The sequence below is a fragment of the Crinia signifera genome, chromosome 6 (assembly GCF_055691185.1).
Source record: "Crinia signifera chromosome 6, ASM5569118v1, whole genome shotgun sequence".
Classification (NCBI taxonomy): Eukaryota; Metazoa; Chordata; class Amphibia; order Anura; family Myobatrachidae; genus Crinia; species Crinia signifera.
Window position 1 is genome coordinate 200,496,336 of NC_139222.1, and position 26,144 is coordinate 200,522,479.

General features: G+C 44.2%; 1 protein-coding gene across 1 annotated transcript in view; it reads left to right on the forward strand.

Annotated features, from left to right (window-relative positions):
- The window catches only part of LOC146007188 (lysosomal alpha-glucosidase-like), a 45,162-nt gene extending 33,311 nt beyond the window's left edge, over positions 1-11,851 (forward strand). Inside the window, exons 12-19 of the mRNA XM_083145554.1 lie at positions 1,745-1,878; positions 1,966-2,117; positions 2,743-2,891; positions 2,986-3,127; positions 4,470-4,568; positions 8,377-8,541; positions 8,655-8,807; positions 11,671-11,851. Of these exons, the coding sequence (XP_083001680.1) occupies positions 1,745-1,878; positions 1,966-2,117; positions 2,743-2,891; positions 2,986-3,127; positions 4,470-4,568; positions 8,377-8,541; positions 8,655-8,807; positions 11,671-11,733 (1,057 nt within the window). The 3' untranslated portion in view covers positions 11,734-11,851. The remainder of the gene's footprint in view (positions 1-1,744; positions 1,879-1,965; positions 2,118-2,742; positions 2,892-2,985; positions 3,128-4,469; positions 4,569-8,376; positions 8,542-8,654; positions 8,808-11,670) is intronic.
- Positions 11,852-26,144: the final 14,293 nt, after the last annotated feature.

Consider the following 26,144-nt stretch of genomic DNA (forward strand, 5'->3'; position numbering starts at 1 on the left):
GATGATGTATAACATGTATAACATGACCCTACACTAATCCTTACTGCTTCCGGCTCTATCAACAGTAATTATTTAGTGGATGTCCCAGCAGCTTTTAATTGAGTAAAACAAGGCTACTGTAGGTAATAACACAGAGAGTGTTCTTTTATACTGTGGCTTAAGTAGTCCTTATCAGCACGCCAGATCCTGTACAACTCAGGGCCTTATTCTGGTTCACTCCTTCTGGCAAATTCCATCTTAGATGGACAAAGCCATGTGCACTGCAGGTGGGGCAGATGTTACTTGTGCAGAGAGAGTTAGATTTGGGTGGGGTATTACTTCAACGTGAGATCTATATTGCAGTGTAAAAATATAGCAGTCAGTATTTTCCCTGCACAGAAACAAAATAAGTCACCCAAATCTAATTCTCTCTGCACATTTTACATCTGCCCCCCTGCAGTGCACATGGTTTTGTCCATCTAAAAAGGAAATTGCCAGAAGGAGTGAACCAGAATAAGGCCCTCAGTCGCGCAATGTGAATCTTATTCATATACTTAAAACAACTGGATGCAACAAAACTGGGTTGCGAGTGTACACAGACCACTGGTGTTTGCAACATTTGTACATCTGTGTGTGACTGAAGGCCCCCATAAAGGGTCTGTTTTCCCTTGAGCTCCCCCAAAAGCACACCAGGATGCAATTTATCACATGTAAACGAACTCCCGGGGAGCTGCCAGGGGACTTCAAGGGGAAATAGATGCGATACATCGCGGATGCTAAAAAAAGCACTTGCAATGTGCCACTGATGATCCGATTCCAATATATCATACATGATGCAGGTATGTATACAGAAACCAATCCGATGCACACGGGAACGTGCATTGGTTTGCACTGATGTCAAGCTCCTCCAATCTTGCCTGATTTCATCAATATATCAGCCCAATCTGTTGGAATTGGATGACATTGGACTAAATCGGACCTGTGTATGGAGGCCTTAAGTCTGGATCTATGTAACAGGGCTCCAGAACAAGCAGCTACAGAATTCTTTAATTCCACATTCTGTTGTGCCTAATCTGCAAAGTACAGTAGTATCTGTGTTACACAAAATCCTGTGTGATTACAGTCACAAACTACCATCCCTGTGATAGTCTTCTAGCTGTATCTGTGATGCAACAAGTTTGCAAAATTTAAATGGGCTTATGGTATGATCACTGTCACACTGTGAGCCTCCTGCTGTGTGTCGTAAAGACACTCAGGGGCCGATTCTGGTTCATCCACAATAAACCGATATTGGCCACTGCCTTGATTGTTGGGGTTTGTGCATACGCATTTGTGCGCAAGTCCAAACCCCAATTGCAAATGGCCATGGCGATTTAGAATGTTGCCAGGGCATTTACAGTGGAGAGTTAGGGGGGATGGGGGGTAGGACGGGGGCGGTGGTGGCGATGGGACATGGGAGCACCCAGCGCTTCATGGGCTGGTTTTTTGGCGGGGCAGGTTCTCAGGGACTCGTAAACTGCTATCTTCGCAGTTTACTGAGTCAACCAGAATCAGATCCTCAGTGTATAAGGAAACATTGGTAGACAAAGAGGTAAGAGGGCCCTGCTCTCAAGCTTTAAATGTCTAGAATTATGCTCACTTTCTATTGATACTGTATTGTGTAATGTAATCTAATCATATTTTAGAAATGTTAGATGATGATGATGACAATGATCGAAAATAATTAAGGGGCCTGTTTACTAACAATTATTATCTGCTATGCCAGTGCTTTGGTGAAAATTCTAGGAAAACGTCCTTTTGTGATCTCTCGCTCCACATTCGCCAGTCATGGTCGCTATGCAGGCCACTGGACAGGGGATGTAGAAAGCACCTGGGACCAGCTGCTCCATACAGTACCCGGTAAGCTACTCTCAGTAGGACTTTCTGTGACGTCCATTTACAAAATCATTTTACACTAACCATCTTCTTTCTCTGATTCCCTCTCAGGTATACTACTGTTCAATATGTTCGGGGTTCCACTGGTTGGGGCAGATCTGTGTGGCTTTGTGGGTAATGTAACGGAGGAGCTGTGTGTACGCTGGAGTCAGGTTGGCGCCTTCTACCCATTCATGAGAAACCACAACACAATGGATGCAACGGTTAGCTAGTTCTTCAGTTGACATGTGATAATGTTATTGTATCTTAATGCTGGATTGAAGTTTTGTGTAATAATTTGGTTCTTTCTAAAACTCAAATGGTTATACAACTGGCATGTAGTATCTAATGCTTGTAGTATCTAGTGGTTGTAGCATGTAGTATCTAGTGCTTGTAGCGTGGGAAGGAGACTTTGGCTTTAGGCTGCCCAGCTGGCGCTGTAGCACAATGTCCATAAAGTAATGGTCAGTAAGTTACATTGGCACAGCCGTCTGGCAGTCATCTACCCCCACAGTACATTGGGATGAGTGATAGCTAACAAGCATGAAATAAATTAGGCCTTCATTTTATTCCTCCACTGTCATCTCAAGTCCTGGTGCCTTAGGCTGCAGCCTAATCAGCCTATTGGTTAATCAGGAATTGGAAGGTATGCACCGAGCTAAAATGACCACCCTCTGCATGAAACCAGCATCTCCAATTCCTATTGTATCTCATTTAATTAAACCAACTTTGACTATGTACTGCAATTTTAAACATTTATTTCCCTTTTATATCATAGGACCACCCTCATTATAGATGGGTGAAATTAATCCAAAGTATATAACAACAATCTGTTTTCTACTGTTTCAGTCACAAGAACCATTTGTGTTCAGCAAGGAGGCCCAGGCAGCCATAAGAAAGACTGTGCAATGGCGCTATATGCTCCTTCCCTACCTTTACAATCTGTTCCATAAGGCTCACACTCTGGGAGACACTGTAGCACGAGCGCTCTTTATGGAGTGAGTAGATGTTGTGTTTCTAGCATGTTGGGAAGTGTATTTGGATGTGGAAGGAAGAACCTGGCTTACAGATATTTCCTCATTTCCCGTCTAGGTTTCCCTCTGACCGTAAAACTTGGAAAATTGGCAACCAGTTCCTCTGGGGAAATGCTCTTCTGATTACTCCAGTCCTGGAAGAGGGGAAAACTGAAGTTAAGGGATATTTTCCTGCAGGCGTGTGGTATGATTTTGTATCGGTATGTTCTTGTACTATTATTATTCTTTTGTTTACTTCATGGCCGTAACTAGGGGGGGCTGGGGGGTCAGGCGCACCGGGCGCTGCATGGAGGGAGGCGTTGTGAGATCCGGGCAGCGGGGGTCCAGGCACAGGCTGCGGGGAACCGGGCACAGGCAGCGGGGGTCCGGGGACAGGCAGCGGGGGTCTGGGGACTGGTGTAGGCTACACTGTACACTGTAGCAGCAGCTTTTACTCTGTCTCCTAGCACTATGTGCCGGGCGGTGGGCGGGAAGCAGATTTTGAAAAGACTTGCCGGATGCTGATTGGCTGAATTCAGTCATCAGTGCTTCCCGCTGCCAGGCAAATAGCGCTAGGAGACGGAGTGAAAGCTGTCGCTACACCAGTCCCCGGACCCGCGCTCTCTGTCCCCGGACCCCCGCTGGCTGCCAGGGGCAAGGCAGTCATTTGGTGTGTGTGTGTGTCACGTCGGGGGGGGGGGGGGGGGGGGGGGGGGGGGGGGGGGGGGGCAAATGACTGCCTTGCCCCAGGCGCCGGAAACCCTAGTTTCGGCCCTGTTTATTGCATAATAAATGTATTTGTTGTACCTGTTTATAATAATTTGAATAATTGGAAACCTGATAATCATAATAAGGGACGTATTTAACAATGAGTGCTATTCTTATTTTCACTCTTTAAGAATGATTATGCTCCAACCAATCAGCTACTGATTGTGAAGTTTGAAAAATGACAGGAGCTCGTTGGCTGGAGCAACAAATATCATTCATTGTTAAATCTGCCACTGATTGTATGACCTGCAGTGACCCCAGCACCTACCTAGTGGTGTAACATGGTGGAGCCATCCATGACTACAGTTGCAGGAGTAGGTAATACTGATTCGGGTCCATGCGAATATTGTATATTTCCAGCAGTTAGTGCTATTTATTTTGTTTTGGTGATTTTATTTTTGTGTGTGTATGTGTTTAAGGGGGGGGGGCGTAGCAACCAGTAGCAACCAGTTGAGCTAGCGAACCAAGAATGATATGTTGACATTCTATTATTCATATATAGACATTTTATCAGTGTCTACTGTACATTATGAATGTCAAGATGGCTAATGTTGACATATCACACTGAACCCATGACTAATGTCGCGTTCCCAAAGTAGTAATAAGGAATTGGATGCATTTATTGACCAGTATTATATGAGGAGGAAAAGGAAGAACGCATGGCCATGCCAGTGTGGCGGTAAGTGTGGTTGTACAGGATAAGTGTTCTTAAATAGCTTCTTATTAAGTGTTCTCCCAATGTCAACCACCAGACCAGTACATTACTTTTTACTCTTTATAAACTCAAAATTACAGGGTGGCGAAATTCAAAGTAAAGGACAATGGATGACTCTTCCAGCACCTCTGGACACTATTAATCTTCACATTAGAGGCGGCTTCATTATACCTGCACAGGTAAGAGGATGGTGCACAGCTGCCACCACACATGAGCACATATGAATGCCGTTTGTGTTCACCGTGACAGAGAATTAGTTAAAGAAAAATGTTATGATAATTTCTCATAAACAGTGCAATTTATTGTTTTATCTTTGAATTGTACTTAAGGAATGAAGGCAACTGATGTGGGTAAATCTGAATACAAAGAAAGTATATGGTTGCATAAGAGTAATAAAGGGAAAAGAAACCATTGATATTGTTGAAAAACCTAGGGTTTTGTATTCTGTGTTGCAAACCTTGAAAGTGTCCACATACTGCACATGCATCCAGTATCAGACTAGCCCACAGGAGCACAGGTTTAACCCCCAGTTGGCTCCACTGCCTGGAGGCCCACCTCCTATTATAGGTATCAGGTTACACACTTGAATTATTCATTTTATATATATATATATGTTACACTAGCTGAGCCTGCTCGAAACAAAAGCTCCCAAAGCTAGTCTGCTACCTTGTGATTGCCTCTGTTATCTGTATATGTGATTGCCTCTGTTATCTGTATATGTGAATGCTTCTATGTTTCTGTATGTGTGAAAGAAGTGTAGTTTCACTCACTGCCAGCAGGTGGTAGTGTTTCGGCTACACACAGACTATATATATATTATATATACACAGATGGAGCCAGCCTCAGTGCGCCCACCAGTGCGACATATCTCTAGCGCTGGTGGATGCTGTGAGGGGACAGTGGACAGGGACGTGCGAGCGTCTCACCCACCCTATTAACCTGGGACATTACCATCCACTAGCAGTATTTACTACACTTTACTATACTATTTTCTCTCTAATGATTAGCCAAACTTCTTTGATGCTGGCCACACCTAATCTAAAAACTAGCCACACCCCTCAAGTGAAATTTACACTTGACATCCATTTATCTGGGTAGTAATTGGGCAGCCACAATGTGACTGCATGTAAGAGAACCGTCTTGTGGGTGTGGCATAGCATGTAGCCATGGTCACTCACTATTGTTAATGCATTGTGTGCAACACATTCAGATATTGTATATTTCCAGCATGTTATTGCTATTTATTTTGTTTCTGTGTTTTTATTTTTGTGTGTGTGTGTGTGGTGGTGGTGGTGGGGGGGGGGGGGGGGGGGGGGGGGGGGTAGCAACCAGTTGAGCTAGTGAACCAGGAATGATATGTTGACATTCTATTATTCGGTACTTGTGTAATATCTGGGCGCCCAATTTTTTCATTGCATTGCATGCAATATAGTGGCATACAATTCATGCGATGCGATTTTTCATTGTAGAGACCCGATTTTTAATTGTATAGTCAACTATGGGTGATTTCATACCCCCACTACGCATGGAGTCGATTTTATATAGTGTGGCGAGCGCAGCGAGCCACCGAGCCCGAAGCGTGGCGGGGGGATGCAGAATACATGTAAAGTAATCCGCGTCCCCTCGCGGGGCTCGCTGCGCTCGCCACACTATATAAAATCAACTCCATGCGTAGTTGGATAGTGGGGGTATGAAATCACCCATAGTTGACTATACAATTAAAAATCGGGTCTTTACAATGAAAAATTGCATTGCATCGCATCGCATCGCATGCCTTAAGTAGTAGCATGCAATCAAAAAATCGCCTTCGCCATCACCTGCAAAGATGAATCCCGCTACATCTGTATATAGACATAGGCAGGAGACATCTAGCAAGGTGTACATTTAATTATGATGGTGATATTATGATTTCTGCTCTCAAACATGAAAGAATAGGGTGGTGTGATCACTTAGATTTGTACACATTAGGATATGTATATACTGTAGCTGCAATTGCATTTCATTCGTTGCAGGCATCCGTTGTTGTGTTTGCACTGCATATGACTCAGAATCAGACTTCTTTGAGCATGGTCTTTGTGTTTCTGTTTTTGCACAGATGTTCCTTTTTTCAGGGCCTAATGAAGGTTCCCAGCCGCCCTAGCCTAATACAGAAGAGGACTCCCCCCCCCCCCCCCCCCCCATAGATTCATTATAATTTTTCATGCCTACGTGCTTGTTGACAGGGGTTTTGCACCCAGAATCCGCACTTCCAAGTCTGTCACTGCATTCTCCTGACAGACTCGCTAGGTCTTGTAGAACCTCTAGAATCTGCTGACTGTATCATGGTGGCCATTTTTGGGAGGATGTTTTTGCAGATTCCATGGCATCATCATGCAATATGTAGAGACCCTTACAATAGTAGGTATAGCCGCAGCCAGGGGCGTAGCTAAGGGTTCATGGGCCCTGGTGCGAAAGGTCAGCTTGGGGCCCCCCTACATACAACACATTTATACACCGCCACCCTCATATATACATTTACGCCATCATCATAAATACTTACATACATTTATACACCGCCACCCTCATACATACATACATATATACACCGCCACCCTCATACGTGCACACACATATACACCGCCACCCAAATACATGCATACATTTATACACTGCCACCCTCATACATGCATACACCGCCACCCTCGTACATACATTTACGCCACCCTCTTACATACATTTATACACCACCACCCTCTCACATACATACATTTATACACGCCACCATCAAAAATGAATACATTTACGCCAACCTCATACATACATTTATACACCGCCACCCTCATACATACATATATACATCGCCACCCTCATACATACATATATACACCGCCACCCTCATACGTGCACACATATATACACCGCCACCCTCATACATACATACATACACCGCCACCCTCATACATACAGTACATGTATACAACGCCACCCTCATACATTCACTCAGTACATACACCACCACTCTCATCCATCCATACACTGCCTCCTTCATACATACATACATACATACATACATACATACATATATCCACAACATACTGTACACTGTCTCTCATAGAAAACCATCCACTACCTCCACCAACACCCCCCCTCCCTCAGCGCAGCTTTTCTGCTGCTCCACAGATGTTTAAAATTCTCCCCACCCCCCTAACATAACCCCTGGCTGCCCCCATCAAGGTACACCTTTCCCGGGTAACTTACTTGGAGTTTTGCACGCTAATGGACAGAGGGTGATGACGTTGGGCGTCCTCCAAATATGGAGAGGGGGAGGTGCTCCGCGGGCCGCGCCCAGCCGATCAGTGTGCCCAGTCAGTTTCTGCGATGAGGGTGGGGGGAGCTGCACTACACTTTGTACAGTCAAGTGTATTTCAGTGGGAGGCGGCAGCACAAGCCCGTGTCCCCGGGCGTCCCCGCCTCCTCTGACTGGATAGAGCAGGGGTGGCCAACCTGCGGCTCATTAAGGAGAGAGCCGCAGGTTGGCCACCCCTGCTCTATGCAGTCAGAGGAGGCGGGGACGCACGGGGACACGGGCTTGTGCTGCCGCCTCCCACTAAAAGGCACTTAACTGTGTAATGAGGCCGGGTCCCGGCCGCAATTCGGCTTCAATGTAAACGGCCTCCCGGGAAACTTCCCGGTCAAGTTAATGACCAATCTGTCAGGACGGCCGGACAGTGGCGGGGGTTGGGCCCCCCTGGCTCAGGGGCCCGGTCGCAGTTGCGACCGCTGCGACCCCTGTAGCTACGCCACTGGCCGCAGCATCTATTATGCCGGTGCTTCCCCTCCCCCACCCCAGGACCCAGTGCTAAAGCCAAAGCCAATTGGTTGATGAGGCCCTGCCAGTTTTCCACCTAACTAGGTCTGTTACGGAAACCTTTGTAACAGCTGTCATGTTTGTAAAATATATATTCACATGTAGTACACGAGTCACTGTTTTACCATTTTCTCCACCAGGAACCTGGTATGACCACAGAGGAAACTCGCAAAAATTTTCTTATACTGTTAGTGGCACTTTCAACAGATGGTTTAGCTCAAGGAGAACTATATTGGGATGATGGAGACAGTTTAGACACATACGAGAATGGAGATTACAGTTTGATTCAGTTTGTGGCTAAAAATGTAAGTTACATAATGAGGTAATAATACTCATGGTCTGAGTGATTTATACGTTGTAGCCATTGCTTGCTTTCATTACAACATTATTGTATTCCCTGTTTTCTTTAAAACCACAGAATGTTATTCTGAGTGAGGTGAAACAGGTAAAACCTGAAGCAGAAAAACTGAAGCTGAATGTGGTACAAGTGTTTGGGGTACCCAATAATCCAAAGGAAGTGCAAGTTAATGGTGTGACCACTAAAGATTTCAAATACAATGGAACCACTAAGGTATTGTATTATTTCATTAGTATCATATACTGTAGTCTTCACATGTAAATCATAGCAGTGGTACTTTATAATAGGGTCAGTTATTGTAATGTAGGGTAAACACCAGGACGACCATAATCGTGCGACGATCGTGAAACGATTTAATTGAATTCAGACAATGGTCTCACAATGGATTGGAGTACACAATCTGCACACGATCTGTACCCAATCCAATGTAGGCGATAAATCTTTACTGCAGTAGGTAAAATCTCCAATCCGATAGACGACCATTGGATCTGAATCGTACTGTTTACATACATGTTCTTTTTACATACAATCAGTCGCACAACGTGTCGTAATCAGGGGATTGGAGGCCAAATCCTTCCTGGTGTGTACCCAGCATTAGTCTTGTGGGCTTAACACTGCCACTTTTGCTGCTAAGAAGTAGCAAGAGTTGAAATAGTCCACCTGTGTAAGAGCACATGCATGAACTAAGGGCCTGATTCAGACCTGAGTGCTACTTTACAAATTACAGAGCCCTTTGATCAGATAGAAACCACCCCTGCCAGAGCGAAAACCCACTATGTGCAAGGCTACAAATGGCTTGTGAAAATCAAGCCGATCACTGGCTACCTGCAATCCATATGCAACTCACGATCAAATGATTTTGTCCAGTCTGTACATACCGCAGAAGCTGCTCTTCCTGTACGATAGAAACTGGCTGGTTGAGCCCAGAGCTGATGTCACACACTCTACCTGAAGACGGTTTGGCATGCCTGCTTTTTGTGATTAAAAAAATGGATGATCTGTCCGCGTGCGCAGTCATTCAGTATTCAATCGCCATGCAAATTCACACAACTGCTATCAGGTCCGTGTGCAGTTAGGATCAGACGACTCGGATGTCCAATATGAAGCCATTACTTCTTAAAACATGCAGGAACTACTGTTTTTTGCAACCGTAACAGGCAGTGGTGGTTTTTACCTATGCAGTCTGTGAGACTGCTCTGGTTTCAATTTGACTGGCAGTGACTTCCTATTGGAGGTCTGACCTGCCAGTCACCCAAGGCAGTCCCATTGGCAGGTGTTCAATAAGTTTAATTAGACATTATTTCCTTTCCACATATCTTTCTATTGAACAGAATTATTTCACTGGTTTAACCACTTCGTTGGTATGGTATAGGCCAGTGGTTCCCAACCTTTTTTCTCTCCCGTACCCCTTGATTAGGCTTTTCATTGAGAAGTACCCCCTCCTCTCATTTTGAAATATGGACAGTACTTAGCGGTATGCGGATCCTTATGCATGTCCTTATATTAAGGAGGAGCGGAGGAGTAGTACACAGCAAGGAATCATGCCCTTCTGTGTCTAGACACTGGTTGTGTATTATCTCCAGGATTCCCGCTAACACCGGTAGGATTAATGCCGCTGCTTCCTTCACCTTTGTCAGTGCTGGGCAGATAACTGCTGGTGTCTGAGGGCAGCATGGGAAGCTCCCAGTGGATTGCTGGTCAGGCATATGACACAACATGGTTTGTCTCCATGGCAATGGGTCTTCAGCCATCAAAAGACCTTTTCATCGTCCGCCATTACCAATATTATTTTCAAGTACCCCCAACTGGTCTGCAGAGTACCCCAGGTTGGGAACCACTGGTATAGGCCATTGGGATGGCTTCATCTGGAGTACTGTACCCAGTTGTGGAGGCCATATCTCTAGGATATAAATACATTTCAGAGCGTACAAAAAGGGGCAACTAAAATGGTGCATGGCCTACAGCACACAACTTACACGGAAAGATCTAAAGTTTGAATTATGTATAGTTTGGAGCAGAGAAAGGAAAGGTGAAACATGATAGAAACTTTTAAATATACCAAGGGTATTAACAAAAGTACAGCAGAAGAACATTGTTGAAAGGAAGAAAAGTTTTAGTACTGAAACTGGAGGGAGGGAGGTTCAGGGGAAATATAAGAAAGAAAATATACTTCACAGAAAGGGTTTTGGGTAAGTGGATAAACCTCCCTTCACAGTTGGTAATTCACATCAGCTCCTTAATTCCATGTTACAGGCTATGTTTGGCAATTAGGAGCTGGATGGCTGGTTGTTTATCACTTTTTGAAGCTAAGTACATCCTGCCCTAAAACAGTAGAGCAATTTAAACATGCTTGGTATAGGCAGTGCTATTTTTAAGCATGAATATGGGCAGCTGTATGAAGCCATATATTGGGAGAAAAGTGGTATCAGCACTCGAAAGAAGGCATGGCTTTGTGCCCGCATGTTTATGTGTCCTGGTGCATGATGTTTTTGGGGCAGGATCCGATTTCACACCCTACATTGTTAACACGCTGGCAGCTTGTTCAGCACTATGGGAGCTGCACCTTTTTTAATCCAGACACATCAGATACCGAGGAAGTTAGGCTTTGAATGGGAGTTAGGCTGCAGGGGGGCTTAGAAGCCTTAGAAATGCAGCGGGAAGGCTTATAGGGGCAGCAGCAGTGGGTAGGGTTGAGTCAGACTGTGAGGGGGGCTCATGGCCTAGTGAACAAGAGGCCTTGGGGGGGGGAGCATACTTAATCACAAAATGTTAGGATGTCTATGAGGATGACATTCTTGTTGGCTAAGATGCCACTTCCACACTTTTACTTCAGGGGCTGGAAAGCAGGTATTGGTGTCAATCAGGGGTTGGGGTGTATGTTTACGTGTGTGTGTGGGGTGCCAAAAAGCCTTACATTGGCCCTGCAAGGAGTCCGTATCCATGGTGACTGAATGTTAGGAGGTATGCTTAAGTGCGTCAAAATGTCAGCCCATATGTGTCTATATTGAGGTAAGCAGATACAGCTTTTTGTTCCTTTTTGTACTTATTGGCATCCTATTCCATTTTTGTTTTGCAGTACCTGCAAATTGAGAAGCTCACATTGCCAATCGCAGAGAAGTTTAACATTGAATGGTCTTGAAACTAGAATGAATCTTCTGGAAAACCTGATCCTACATGGAATGGTTATGCTTAGTGAAAGGTGTATTAATTCTGTATGTTGGCCCTTTTGATTTTCAATACATTTTGGTTCAGTTTCAGAAGACAGATTGTTTGTATAACTGTCATGCTAATCGTATTGTAAATAAAAAGTGTTGTTATAGATATCACTTTCTAAGTAGATGGTCTTACACTAGGATCAGGGGCAAACAACGGAGGGTGGTCTATATGGGTATACATTCACACAACATATTTGTTATTCAATTGTTATAGCACACCCGATCTTCCATCTAAAATTATGGGAGAACCTACGAATGACTTGTGAAAATCAAGCCGTGGTTATAATCACCCTTTCTTTAAAACTAACAAACCTGACTGAAACTCACAACCTTATAGACCACAGTCCGACGTCGAACATAAGGAGGAATTTTCTCCTTCACGAAAAGCCTGGCAACTCCAGCTATACCAAGCTTGATGTAATTGTTAGTTTAACCCTTTCAGGAGTATTCAATGTTTTTTGAGAGTCTGGCTCACCGCTCACTGTTCTGTGTCCCTGTGATCTCGCTGAAGTGCTCACCACTTTTTCTTATCTCCTTATTTCTGACTTACTCAGTATTCAACTTGTGGCCAGCTCACTGACCCCTTTTGCGAACTTAGCATAATTATGCGAGTTCAAATGGGAGAGCTGTAACTGGAGACATCTGTTTTCTCCTGCTCTCCACGTGAGCTGGTCAGACTGGGATATAAGCAGGGTGTTCATCTCAGCAGCTTGTGTTCCTCACATTTGTGGACTTGTATTTTTTTACAAAGGTTTAGAAAGGTAAATGTTTTATTCAGTATTTATTTTACAACAAATGGATGTGTGACTATTTTAATTGGGTTTGTGCAGACGGGTGTATTTTGTTCTGTTTGGCCTTTATCCTTGTGTTGTGCTTTTAGCATTGTTTCTTTGCCCTGTGTTTTTATTTAATTTATTTTATAATTGTTAGCGTGTTTAAAAGCCTGTTTGGGGGTTAGGTGAGGAAGAAGAGAGGAAGCATGGGAAATTACTAGGAGCATTCCAAAATGATTTCTTATTGGTTACCATTAAAATAACTTATTAATTCCAAATAAATTAATATAGAAGTACAGCATTATGGCACTTGCAATAAATACATTAGAGTACATTTTTTTTAATTTATAAGCCATAAAAAACAAAAAAAATAACAACTTTAACAAAGATAGCCCTACAGTTCACCTAAAAAAGATGCCGAGGGAAAAATGGAGAACATCTCTAAAAAAAGAAACCAGAAGGACTCGCAATTTGTGCATTGAATACACTTTTTGAGAGAGACACTAAAATCCCCATTGAACAGACATAGGGAGAAGTGCAGGGTGAACTGAGTTAGCTTCGCAAAATATTTTTGGAGAAGCAACAGAGCTGAATACAGGAAAGCACAAAATAGGAGAGAAAAGTTCACTACTCTCCAAAAAACATGCACACTCACCGTTATTTACGGAACATAGGAGCATTGAATACATTAGAGTGCCAACGTTGCTCTTCGAGATCCTCAAAATATCTCCTAAAAATGCCAGCGTCGCTCGCAGTGACTGTTCTTTTAGTATAAATAAATACAAATACAGGTAAGACAATGAATTGAAGTTTAGTAAAAATTTGCACCCAAAAAAGAACGCTGGCATTTTTAACGGATATTTTGAGGATCTCTCATAGCAATGTTGGCACTCAAAGGGTTAAAACCTGTTTGAGGCTGTATGTAATGTGTGGCTGCAGTCATGACTTCACATGCTCCGTAGAACAGCATGGGCGGAGCCTGTAGTCACTGCCTTAAGGTGTAGCAAGGAGAATATCCAGGTTTGAGGTGGTAGGGGGAGGGGCAACACAAACACAGGCCGATGCTGCAAAGATATAGAGGGAAGTGACACAGGCTGCTTTAGAGACAGTGATGGGGGAACGGGGACACAGACTGCTTTAGAGACACAAGTATGGTGGCCAGAGGCTGCTGGGGAGATTACAAATTATTGCCTTGTTTTAGGTGACAAACATACGGATGTAGGACTGTTGCCAATATCAAAGGCGAAGCTGTATCTGGGCGCTAATTCAAAGTTGATAATCATGGCTGTAATTAAAATGATTAAATTGAGCCATGTTTATAAAAGTATCCTATGTTTAGTGCACTATAGTTAAATATCAAAGTCTGCCAAAAGTACAAGAAGAAATTACCACAGTATAACAAACATTGCTGATTTATATATTAGATATCTTGATATAATCAATGACAATACAAAACACAATAAAACAATCAAAGTTCATCAATCAAGTACAGAGATTGTGAAAACCCAAACTCCTAATGATAAGATAATGATAATGTCTTACACAGGCACAGAATGTCACACAATTGACAAACAACTAATTAAGCAACATTTTTGAAAAAGTACCAATTACCCCGGAATAAGTATCATACCCTCTGGATGGATATACATTAGTCATGAATAACACATTGACCATTTAGCAGCAAGGCCTTTAATTATAGCTTTAACGCCAGGGATAGCGTCTTTGTGCAGAACAAACAGAGTTCACTATGGGATCTATGATATTGACCTATCTGGCAAGATCTGAAGATGGTATTTGCCTACTTTAATCTGTTGGAGCAGCCGCCTATAGGGGAATTTTCTGATCCCTTCCTAGTGAGCTGTGATGTCCAGTACAGTGCTGCGGGTAGATATGTGAAGCGCCATCGCCATTCACTGGCCGCCTTTGCTTCCACTTTACCTGTGCACAGCATGCTGGACTTGCTGTACCATAGCGCCATAGTGGTGTGCTCCCTCATGGCTGATAGTCTCAGGCCTCCACTACGTTGCACAGTAATTATCCTATGTAGTTGCTCACTCAGCGCTCGTGGGGAAATGTTTGTCAAGCTTAGCTCTGTAAGGGCGGGCTAAGCTTGACAAACCTCTTCCTACCGAGTCCCTCAGGCTGAAATAGTGTCTATGTAGCATAAACAAAATAAAAAATAAAAATGGTGGGGGGAGACACTAATTAACTTAACAAAATTTACATTGGATACAATTTTAATGGCTGAGTAGTCCACAGCAAGCCATGTACAGAACTTTGAGTTAATTTCCTGTCAGGAACAACTTCTTTTTTTATTCAACTGATTTATTGTCTTATATTTGTACATCACAATGTGTATATCCTATATTTCCAGTAGGCAGTGCTTCCCCTTAACTTGTGCAAAAAATTTGGTTTGTGAAAAATATGCCCGGTCAATTTCTCCCATAGACTAGCTCTGCTCCTGTCCCCAGACTTTAAACTCTGTCTTGCCACTCTCAGCAGCCAACATCTGCAAGTGGATGCAAAACTTCATTACAGTGGAAAATACCCTACTGTATAGCAAACGCATTTACACAGTGAGCTAAGTCCAGGACATCATTGCCCTCTCTCCCTCAGCATCAAAGATAAAGGACTCTGAAGCTCGAAACGCGTTGGGTTTACCTAATACTGCATGCTGTAATCCCTGAACCCGCATTCTAATTCAGGACCACCCTAAACAAGTTTATGAGTGTCAAATATAGGGAGTATTCACCAACTTCCTACTATTCCATATCCCTCTTGACACTCACCACCTACTGAGGGTACGACCTTTTATTCTATCTGTATTTTAATGTTGCAATTTTTTATTTCTCCATATGTCCTTGTTTATCGGTGTTTTGAAAATAAATCCAGCCTATTTTTGATAACAATAAGGGTTATAAGGGTTTATCTGCCATCCTCTCTTGCTGTATAGCATGGCAGTTACTGGGCCTGATTTTGGTTCCCTCGCAAAAGCAAATTCTCTCTCTAATAGACAAAAGATGTGAGAAATTTAGGGGGACATGTAATAGGATGAGAGAATCACAAAGTGAGAGATTTGGTAAGAAATCTCCAGTTTTGGTACTCATCTTTGGTACTTATCTTTGCAGCCACCGCTTACGCTACGGAACTTACGAAGCCTACGGTGCACCACCCTGGGTCCATGCCAGCCTCCTGTGTCCACGCCACCATCTATTACCTTTAGTAAAGTTGTGGTGAGCGAAGGGAGCCACCAAGACCGAAGCGTGGCAAGCATAGCGAGTCCGTGTGGGGACCATGATGCTATTCTGAAAGTGACTAATGTAACTGGCGTAAGCGGTGGCCGCAAAGATGAGGAAGTACCACAGTTTTTTTTAAATGGCAATCCTTTACTCTGCAAAATGCAGTGTAAATGATTGCCACTTTTAAAACAAATGGAGATTTCTTACCAAATCTCTCACTTTCTGATTCTCTCGCCCTATTATATTTTCCCCTTAGTGTATATATACACAGCCACTATAAGCAACATGCCCATACTATGTTACATCTGTGTCTGATTAGATAACCTAATGTAACCATATAGGACCATCCAACACATTTCTAATACACTTCATGGTGCTGGTGTCTGAATCTGTACTGCTTCTCTGTATGAGCATTGTCAGGGACAACAATAGGCCATTCCTAGGCCATTCATCCAGTGAAGGACTTCGTCAGGGGGTATCAAAGTTCTTCACTGGATGAAACGCGTTGGACGTGACCTATTGTTGTGACGCAAGAAGCACACCGCCTGGACAACCAGCAGACGCCATCCCTCACTTCCAGCACCGGTACATCTGCGACTTTGGATATCGCCACTTGCAGAGATGTCCACCTGCCGCCTGAGCCCTGCCCGGCTACAGAGTACGCTGATTGTGGATCCAATTTGGAGAACTGCTGCACCGCTGATGGACTGGCTTATTACCTAATGCTGGCAAGCTGATATTTCTTAACCTTTATGTATGTGAGCTTATGTTTCTAAAATTTTTTATATATATACCGATTCACTCATGGTGCGCCCATCAATATATATGGGAAGGGATGGGAAACTTAGGGTTAGGCTGTGGGAGAGGTAGATTAAGGATAAGGTTAAAATAATTACCAGCATCCATCAGGTTTTGAACAACGAGGTGTGCCCAACCATATATATATATATATATATATATATAAATATATATATATATATATATATATATATGTCCAAGGGTGTCCGGCACTCTAGTATATAATGCAGCTGGCTCTGGTGCACATCCAAAAATAACAATATGTAAGCCCAGCAGACGGATGTCACTCAGATACAAACAATTATTGGCAATAATGTCCCAGAAACAGTTTTCACTGCCAACGTTTCAGGGAGCTACCCCTTTTATCAAGACCTGGTCATATATATATATATATATGTGTGTGTGTGTGTGTGTATATGTGTGTGTATATATATATATATATATATATATATATTAGTGGTGGGCAGATTAACGCGTTATTATCGCGTTAACGCAAAAATATGTTAACGCCGATAATTTCATTAACGCGTTAACTCGTGCGTCACGTGATCCGGCTGATCTCAGACCCGGAAGCCGGAAGAACAGTGCATTTTCGCGCCGACACAGCAGCCGAGGTCCGCGCGCATGCGCATCGGCACTAGGAGGACGCCAGATTTTCGCACCAAGACACAGCAGCCGAGGTCCGCGCATAGGCACTTGGAGGACGCCAGGACGTGTCTGCCGTGGTCCCCGCGAGTGTGCTGCAGCATTTAGAAGACGCCAGGATACCACTGCTGACATCCCCTTGCATGTGCTGCCGCACTTGGAAGACGCCAGGATACCGGTGCAGAGGTCCACGTGCATGTGCTGCTGCCGCACTTGGAAGACGCCAGGATAACACTGCAGAGGTCCCACTGCATGTAACAGCAGAGGGGCTGCCAGATAGGAGGAGGGAGAAGATCCCCAGGTGCATAAGGAAAGACGCTGAATATCCAAAAGGGCTACATCATCATACCACCGTGAGTTTGCCTCAAGAGAAGGCTGTAATTACATGACTAGTATAAAGGGGGTCATTATGAATGTGAGCAAGGACACTGTGTAGTCTACATAAGGGGAGGATGCCATACCAGAGGGGAACATGAGGGGAGGATGCTACTGCAGCCCCATAACAGAGGGGTGGATGCCATACCAGAGGGGTACATGAGGGGAGGATGCTACTGCAGCCCCATAACAGAGGGGTGGATGCCATACCAGAGGGGTACATCAGGGGAGGATGTTACTGCAGCCCCATAACAGAGGGGTGGATGCCATACCAGAGGGGTACATCAGGGGAGGATGCTACTGCAGCCCCATAACAGAGGGGTGGATGCCATACCAGAGGGGTACATCAGGGGAGGATGCTACTGCAGCCCCATAACAGAGGGGTGGATGCCATACCAGAGGGGTACATCAGGGGAGGATGCTACTGCAGCCCCATGACAGAGGGGTGGATGCCATACCAGAGGGGTACATCAGGGGAGAATGCTACTGCAGCCCCATAACAGAGGGGTGAATGCCATTCCAGAGGGGTACATCAGGGGAGAATGCTACTGCAGCCTCATAACAGAGGGGTACAAGCCACTAGGGCTGGGGTAATAGGGTGGGTACTGTATTTCACAGGGGATGGGGGGAGTACACAATTCTAAACAGGTCTATAAGTTTGCATGTCAGTGTCCAATCCCTACCTTAACATTCCAGCAAACTTGGGTAGAACGATAAAGTGGCAGTACTAAAGAAATGACAGAGTGACATCACCGCAGGCTGTCCGGCAAGACACGCAATTACCCAACTACTGACCAGCAGCAACGGGAGCATCGTGCAAGACTACAAGAGATCGTCTGAGGTTGAGGTTTGGAAAGGGGGTAATGAAAGTTGTAGCCTGCGGCAGCTTACTGAGGACCCTTAATTTATTAACAGTTCATTATATAGCACAGCATATTCCATTGTGCTTTACAATGAAGATAGTGATAGAACAAACTTAGTATTTACAGACAGTCAAACGTTAGGAGGGCCCTGCTCGCAAGACATTAATCATTAATCAGTGTCACTGCAAAACTGGGGTATAAAGTCTACTTTTTTTTTCTATAGGATACAGTAACAGTGCTCTTATGTCCCTTTTTATCATCTGAGGTTAGTGTATGGAAAGGGGGTAATGAAAGTTGTAGCCTGCGGCAGCTTACTAAGTGCCCTTTATATTATTAAGTTACAGTTTATATTATATAGCACAGCATATTCCTTTGTGCTTTACAAGGAAGATAGTGGTAGAACAAACTGGGTATTTACAGACAGTTAAACAGTAGGAAGGCCCTGCTCTTAAGACATCAATCATTAATCAGTGGCACAGCAAAAATGGGGTGTAAAGTCTACTTTTTTTTTTCTATATGATACAGTGGTCTTATCTCACTTTTTTTTCTGTCCCCCCTCACAGAAATGACTAAATGGAGAAAGGAACAGAAATATTACATGGACATTTTCATTTTAAATCTCTTCCAGACGGCAGAGTTGATAAAACCAAAGTTGTTTGTAAACACTGCAACGTTGAATTGTCTTATCACTGGAGTACTTCGAATTTAAAGTATCATTTAAATGCAATACACAGCGTTGATTCCAGAAAATCACCCAACGAAACAAACAGTGCAGTGAGGCTTCGGCAGACTACGTTGGATACAACATATGGGAGAAGTATAGATAAACAAAAGCAAGAAAAGCTAACAAATAACTTAGCGAAGTGGATAGCTACAAGCTGCAGGCCGATTAGTATTGTGGAAGATGTCGGTCTTAAGAACATTCTTAGGATCGCAACGAATGACAGCACATATGAGCCTCCCTCAAGACGCACCATCACAAGAAGAATACATGACTTGTATGAAAAGGAGAGGACTACAAAAACGACAGCGTTACAACATGCACCACATGTTGCTCTCACTGGAGACTACTGGACATCGCTAGGTAACCATAATTACATTGGAGTTACAGTGCATTATATAGATGAAAAGTGGGAGCTGCATTCACATGCTCTGACTGTAATGAAAACAGAAGAGAGACATTTTGCTGAAACATGTGCAGAACATTTTATTCATGTTGCACAGGAGTGGGACATTTCAGATAAAGTCAGCACACTTAGCACAGATAGCGCAAGAAATTTGATTGCCGCTGCAAGACATCTGTCTTTTGAACATGTCCCCTGCACTGCACACAGTCTCCAGCGTTCTATTACTGTATCTTTACAGAACAGTGCATTTGACAATGTCCTGGCCAAATGCAGAAAGTTTGTGGGCCACTTTAAACACAGGTTATCAAATGCTCCAGAATTAGAAAAACAACAAATTGAACATGGACAAAAGAAGGAGTCGCTTATACAAGACATTCCAAACAGATGGAAATCGACTCTGGACATGGTAAAAAGCGTCTGCAGAAATGAACAGCAACTGAGGGATGTCCTCACCACACACAACACCAAGATTGCCATGCCAACTAAATCTGAAATGGACAAACTGCAGAGGTTGGAAACGCTGCTGGAGCCCTGCAGGTATATTTTACATACATCATATATTTCATTTTCTCACTGTACTGTCTGTAAAAGATGTAGCATGAATGGGATGTAGTTACGATGCTGGCTCTCGGTATCCCATCGGTGAAGATCCTGCAGGGAGGGTTAAGGGTAGGACGGTTTAGTATATTTACTGGGGACTGTCTGAGTACTGGGATGCCACTGTTGGTATCCACGAGAATTGTCAGTGCCGTTCTCCCATACCCAACAAAATGGGTTTGAATTTTTGTTTTACTGTTGCAGGTATGTGACGGAACTTCTGGGAGGAGAAAAGTATGTTTCGTGCTCTGTGGTTCTACCTGCTTTTTGCCATCTCTCTCGGGTCATGGCGAGCTCAGATGATGACCCTGCCTACGTGGTCAAATTTAAGTCTACATTCATAACAGACCTGGAGACACGCAAGGGAAATGCCAATCTTGCATATCTGAAGATTGCTAGTGCATTGGATCCAAGATTCAAAGACCTCAAGTGTATACCCAGACCTGAGAGGGTTGAGGTGTGGGCCTCAGTCACCAACTTACTCAAGGAACAGAGGTTTGCTGCAGAGAAACTGGTGGAAGCAACAACAGAGCCACCAAATAAAAAGTTAGCCCTATTCAGGGGCAAACGCAGGATTTTCAGAAGGGGGTTTCCAGAGGGGCGGAGCAAAGTATGGAGATGGACACTTAGGTGACCCAGTATATGTTTTGATGTCCCGCGGGTGGTATGGGGTATTATATCAACCGCTCAGCATGTGGGGCCTGGATCAGTAATTTCCACTAATTACCCCTTTACTGCACAGATGGTGGGAGATGAGGTGGGAGAAGGGGGCATTGGGCTGAATGAAGGGGCCCTAATACATAACTTCCAGGGTGGTAGGGGATGTTTAATATGCAGAGGAGGGGTGTATAGTGGAGTGGGCTTATTATTCATAATTTTTTGGTGGGAGGACAACTTGCTTGACTGCAGATATCTCCAGTTCCCGGAAATAGATTTCTTAGATTTTAATGGACTTAAAAACTAGAGAATCCCACCTACCAAATGGTACTTGGGACGAGGGGATCAGAGTTCAGGAGGCAGAGCAATCTGCCAAGGAGTATATAAAACTACATATCAGGTGTGTGGAGCTGGAGCAGTTAAACCAGCTGCTTGAAGGCTGATATCTCTGGTTCTGGGAACAGTAGAGACAAGCTTATAGTGTCCTTCAAAAGGGGGAGAGTCACAGATTTTGGAATATATCCTCAGAAAAACTCTATGTCATGACAGAACCTGAAATATCTGACTGGGAACAGCAATTAACAGGCTTGGATGGGGACCACTGCTTTGAAGTCAGATATCTCCGGTTCCCAAGGTCCGATTTTAAAAATTCTTGTACTCTTGGAAAGAGGGGACCCTCAGCTTTCAGACAATGGCCCTTAGACTCCTGTGTGGGTTTCTGGGTACTCGGAAACCCCCCTGCGTGCGCTACTGCTATTGGCTGCTTCATCAGAGTCTGATTCTGAACAAGAGGAAGATTCAGTTGAGAACAGTGTGCGTCGATACAGAGCGGAGCCCACCATCAGTACAGAGTCCTGTCCGTTAGAGTGGTGGTCCAAACATGCAGGCTCACACAGCAGGCTGGCCTCTATTGCACAGAAGTACTTGGCCACACCTGCAACATCAGTACCCTGTGAAAGGTTGTTTTCTCTTGCTGGTCATATTGTGCAGAAGAAGAGAGTTTGTTTATCAACTAAAAATGTAAATAACCTGGTGTGTCTTAAGCTGCGTACCCACGGTAAGATATAGTGCACAATCTAGCACACTATCTAGCCAGTTTCGAATAGCATGCTAGATAGTGCACTATATCTTACTGTGTGTATGCACTATCCGACGTACGATGCGCGCTCCCGCAGGTCGTATGGGAGGGAGCTGATCGGGTGAACATGCAACCCAATTCTGTCTAGAAAGCATAAGATAGTATAGTGTAGTATAGCTGTGACGTCAGATCGTTTGCTATATCTTATGCACATCGTACCTTATTTTAAGCACAAATCTTATGCTTTTTAACCACCAGGACTTTTCTGGGGAATTGTATATGATATCTTACGGAACATAAATCGTACCGTGGGTACGCACCTTTAGCAACTGGCTTGGTGCTGAGGGCTAAATAGGTTACACACCTAAAAGATATCTGTCCAATCTGTCTGGTGGGAATAAAATCTGGTAATGTATGAGGGCATATAACAATCAACCTTTTCCTCCCAAACACTGGAAAACAGACAGTGGTCATTCATCATTCATTACATCTGTTGTATTGATATAACAAATTTCTCGAAACAATTGTTTTTGTCTGTTTTCCAATGTTTGGGAGCAAATAGTTGATTGATGATTGTTCTTTGCTCTCATACCTTACAAATATTTGTTTCCAACAGATAGATTCGACAGATATCTTTTAGGTATGTACTCTAGTTGGAGGAATGGACAGTAAATGCCATCTGTGTGTTCTTTTTTGGTGTGCTCGACCACTTCACTCTAACAGGGACACTTGCTACTGTACATAGGAGCAGATGTACTAAGTGTGAAGAAGGGATAAAGAAGTGATAAAGCAGTGAAAAGTGCAAAGTGATAAGGTACCAGACAGTCAGCTCCTGTCAAATCCATAATTATTGACCGGTGCATTATCACCTTGCAATTATCACTTCATAATCCATACCTCCCAACATGACCCATTCCAGGAGGGATAGAATGCTCTGTTTCTGGACTTCCCTCTTATTTTATGATTGCCATCACCTGTTTTCAACAGGTTAATAATGGATAAGAAAGGTGTTCCACAACAGAGGATGGCAATCATTAATCAAGAGGAAAGTCCACGAATAGAGCATTCTGTTTCTCCTGGAGAGGGGCATGTTGGGAGGTATGCTTTATCCCCTTCTCCAGGCTTAATACATCTGCCCCATACACTGTTTATACTGCTACGTTATGATTGTGGACTTTGGACTCTGAGGGTAACGTTTCTCTAAAAAGCTAGCAAACAGCTAGCAAATAGCTTTGATTTTATATTTAAAATTTACCATTTATTTTACATTAATGCTAAAGAAATATTACATGCTAATGTGGATGTTAAAGCATACCTACCAACATGGCCCTTTCCTCTATGGGCAGAATGCTCTATTCCTGGGCTTTCCTCTTAATTTATGATTACTATCATCTGTGGTGAAGCACCCAGTGGTGTAGCTAGGTTCCACTGTGCCCGGAGCAAGGGCATGTTTCGCGCCCCCCCCCCCCCCTTGTAGTAGGTGGGACCCTTGCACGGTGAAAAGGGTGCGCGGCCAAACATTACACCACACACCGTAATGCCCAGGCTGCTCCCCCTGTTTAATAAAAGGACACCACAGGCTGCCCCCCCTGTATACTAATAACAGGACACCACAGGCTGCTCCCCCAGTAGTGGTCACTGGCGTGGTGATCCCAAAGTTCAGGATATTATGGGGGGGGGGGGGAAGGGGGGTTAGTTCCCACTCCGTCACGTTGGTGGTGACTGTGGGGAGCTAGGTGTAAGGGAAAAGTCACTGGCTAAAAGGGGGAAACAGGCTGGTGCCCTAGCTACGCCGCTGCCCCACACACCATCCCCCCCCCCCTCTCTGCTCCACTACTGCTATTTGTCCCCTCATTTTTCTACTCACTTGTTGCGGTGGTGTCTCCTTGCGCCGTTGAGGTGCTGCTTGTGTGACACTGACATGGACTGAGCAGCAAGAGGAACCATAAGAGCGCATAGAGCTCTTCATCCTCTTCCTGCTGCAGCTGCTGCCAGAAACAGCAGCGCGGCGATTGGAATAATAAAAAAAAAATTACAGGTGCCCCCTGACAAGCCTGGCTGTGTCCCCCCTGCCACCGGCATGCTGGATGGACAGCGTCACCAGACCCTTTAATGCATTGGGCACCGGCGGTCGGTCCGCCCCTGCAATATCCCCCTCCTCATCTCCGGCGTCCCCTGCGGCATCCCCTGCTGCGTCCCCCCCCCCCCGTGACGACCGCATCCTAAACCGGCGCATGCGCAGTGTGTGCGCTCGCCGGTTTCTACTTTCCCTCACCGATGCCGGGCACAGAGGGGAGCGGGCGAGCAGGGCGGGGGAGCCGGTGGCAGAGCTCCGGCGCCAGATGACATGTCTGCGCCCGGAGCAAATGCTCCACCGGCTCCGCCCTAGCTACGCCTCTGGAAGCACCTGTCTTAGGGCCTTATTCTAGTTCACTCTTTCTGACAAATTCCTTCTTAGATGGACAAAACCATGTGCACTGCACATTTTACATCTGCCCCCCTGCAGTGCACATGGTTTTGTCCATCTAAGAAGGATTTTGTCAGAGAGAGTGAACCAATGAACTAGATCTAACCTGTTCAAAACAGGTAATGGCAATCATAAATTAAGAGGAAAGTCCAGGAGTAGAGTAGTTTGTCCCTCCAGGCATGGGTCATGTTGGGAGGAAATATTAGAATTATTTAAATTTATTTTATTCATTTCTTTTAAATGCTACAGTATGAGTAAATACTGCTGTGAAAAAGCACATTTTACTAAGTGTTTGCAAGCCAAATGTTATTGCACTGTTGTTCCTATAGCAGTTCTTAATAAAAGTGCGCAATACACTACTTTTTGAATCCGTTCTTGAATTTTTGCATATAAATGCGATTAATCGCAAAAATTTACTGAGATTAATCGCGATTAAAAATTTTAATCGTTGCCCACCACTAATATATATATATATATATATATATATATATATATATATATATATATATATACACAGCAATGAGGTCATGAGTTAAATTCCCAACATAGCCCTTACTGTGTGGAGTTTGCATATTCTCCCTGTGCTTGCATTTATTTCCTCTGGCTACTTCACTTTCCTTTCACAATCAAAAAATACAGCTAGATATAAATAAAAATAACATGTAAAAATACAGGTTATTTGGTTCCTAACACAAATGAACCCAATGTTGTAAGGGTGTACATGTACATGTGTTTAGGGCAGAATAGATAGGCCAAGTGGTTCTTATCTTTCATCAAATGTTTTTAAGTAAAACATGCATACATATAAAATAGGGTATCTGGAAGGCAAATCGACAGGGCTAAGGTCAACAGTACCATGGTTGACCACTAAAGGTCGATGGCGTCTAGTTAGACATCTATACATGGTGGACCTGGTTTACATAGACAGTGACGCTGGATTGACAGGAGTCAAGCATCAACGGGAACCTGATTGACAGTAGTAAGATCGACTAGGGCTTTTCGTATTTTTTTGTGCTGGAAGTCAGGGGGGTGCCCGTGGACTCTGTGTGTGTGTGTGCAGTGTGTCAGTATTTGTGTATCAGTTTCCATGCATTAACGTATCAGTGTCTGTGTGTAGGTGTGTCAGTGCCAGTATCTAGTTGTGTGCCAACTTAACCACCCCAGTCTGCCTCACAGTCCTTGTCATCGTAAGGACATGCCCTTTTTTTGATGACCACGCCCCCTTCCAAGCACGCTGGATGCGCCTAGGAAATCCGCATGCAAATGTGGGCGGGAACCTGGCTTCTGGGGGCAGGTGGCTGATGTAACCAGACGTCAGCTGCCTGCCCCGTTCTCCGAGTAGGACGCCACAAGTCTAAGTCAGCAGAGACTGACTAAGATTTGCGAGCACTGTAAAAATATATCAATGGTTGGCGATCATCAAATGATTTTAGGCCCGCACACTGGCATGCGAATGGCTGTATATGCAACTCATCCATTTGCAGTGCTGCAAGTATATATTCACTGGGCGGCGGGGCGTGCATTCATATGCCAGGCGAGTGGGGTTACAAGGCTCGCTAAGCAGCGAACTAACGCTGCTTAGCGAGCCAACCATAATGACCTCCACTGTACGCCTTTCCGCATGCTCTATAGTGTATACTTTTTTTAGTCTGCATTCTAATTTAGGATGTTATTGAAGAAGATTAATGGGTGGCTCTTACAAGCTTATCCAATAGG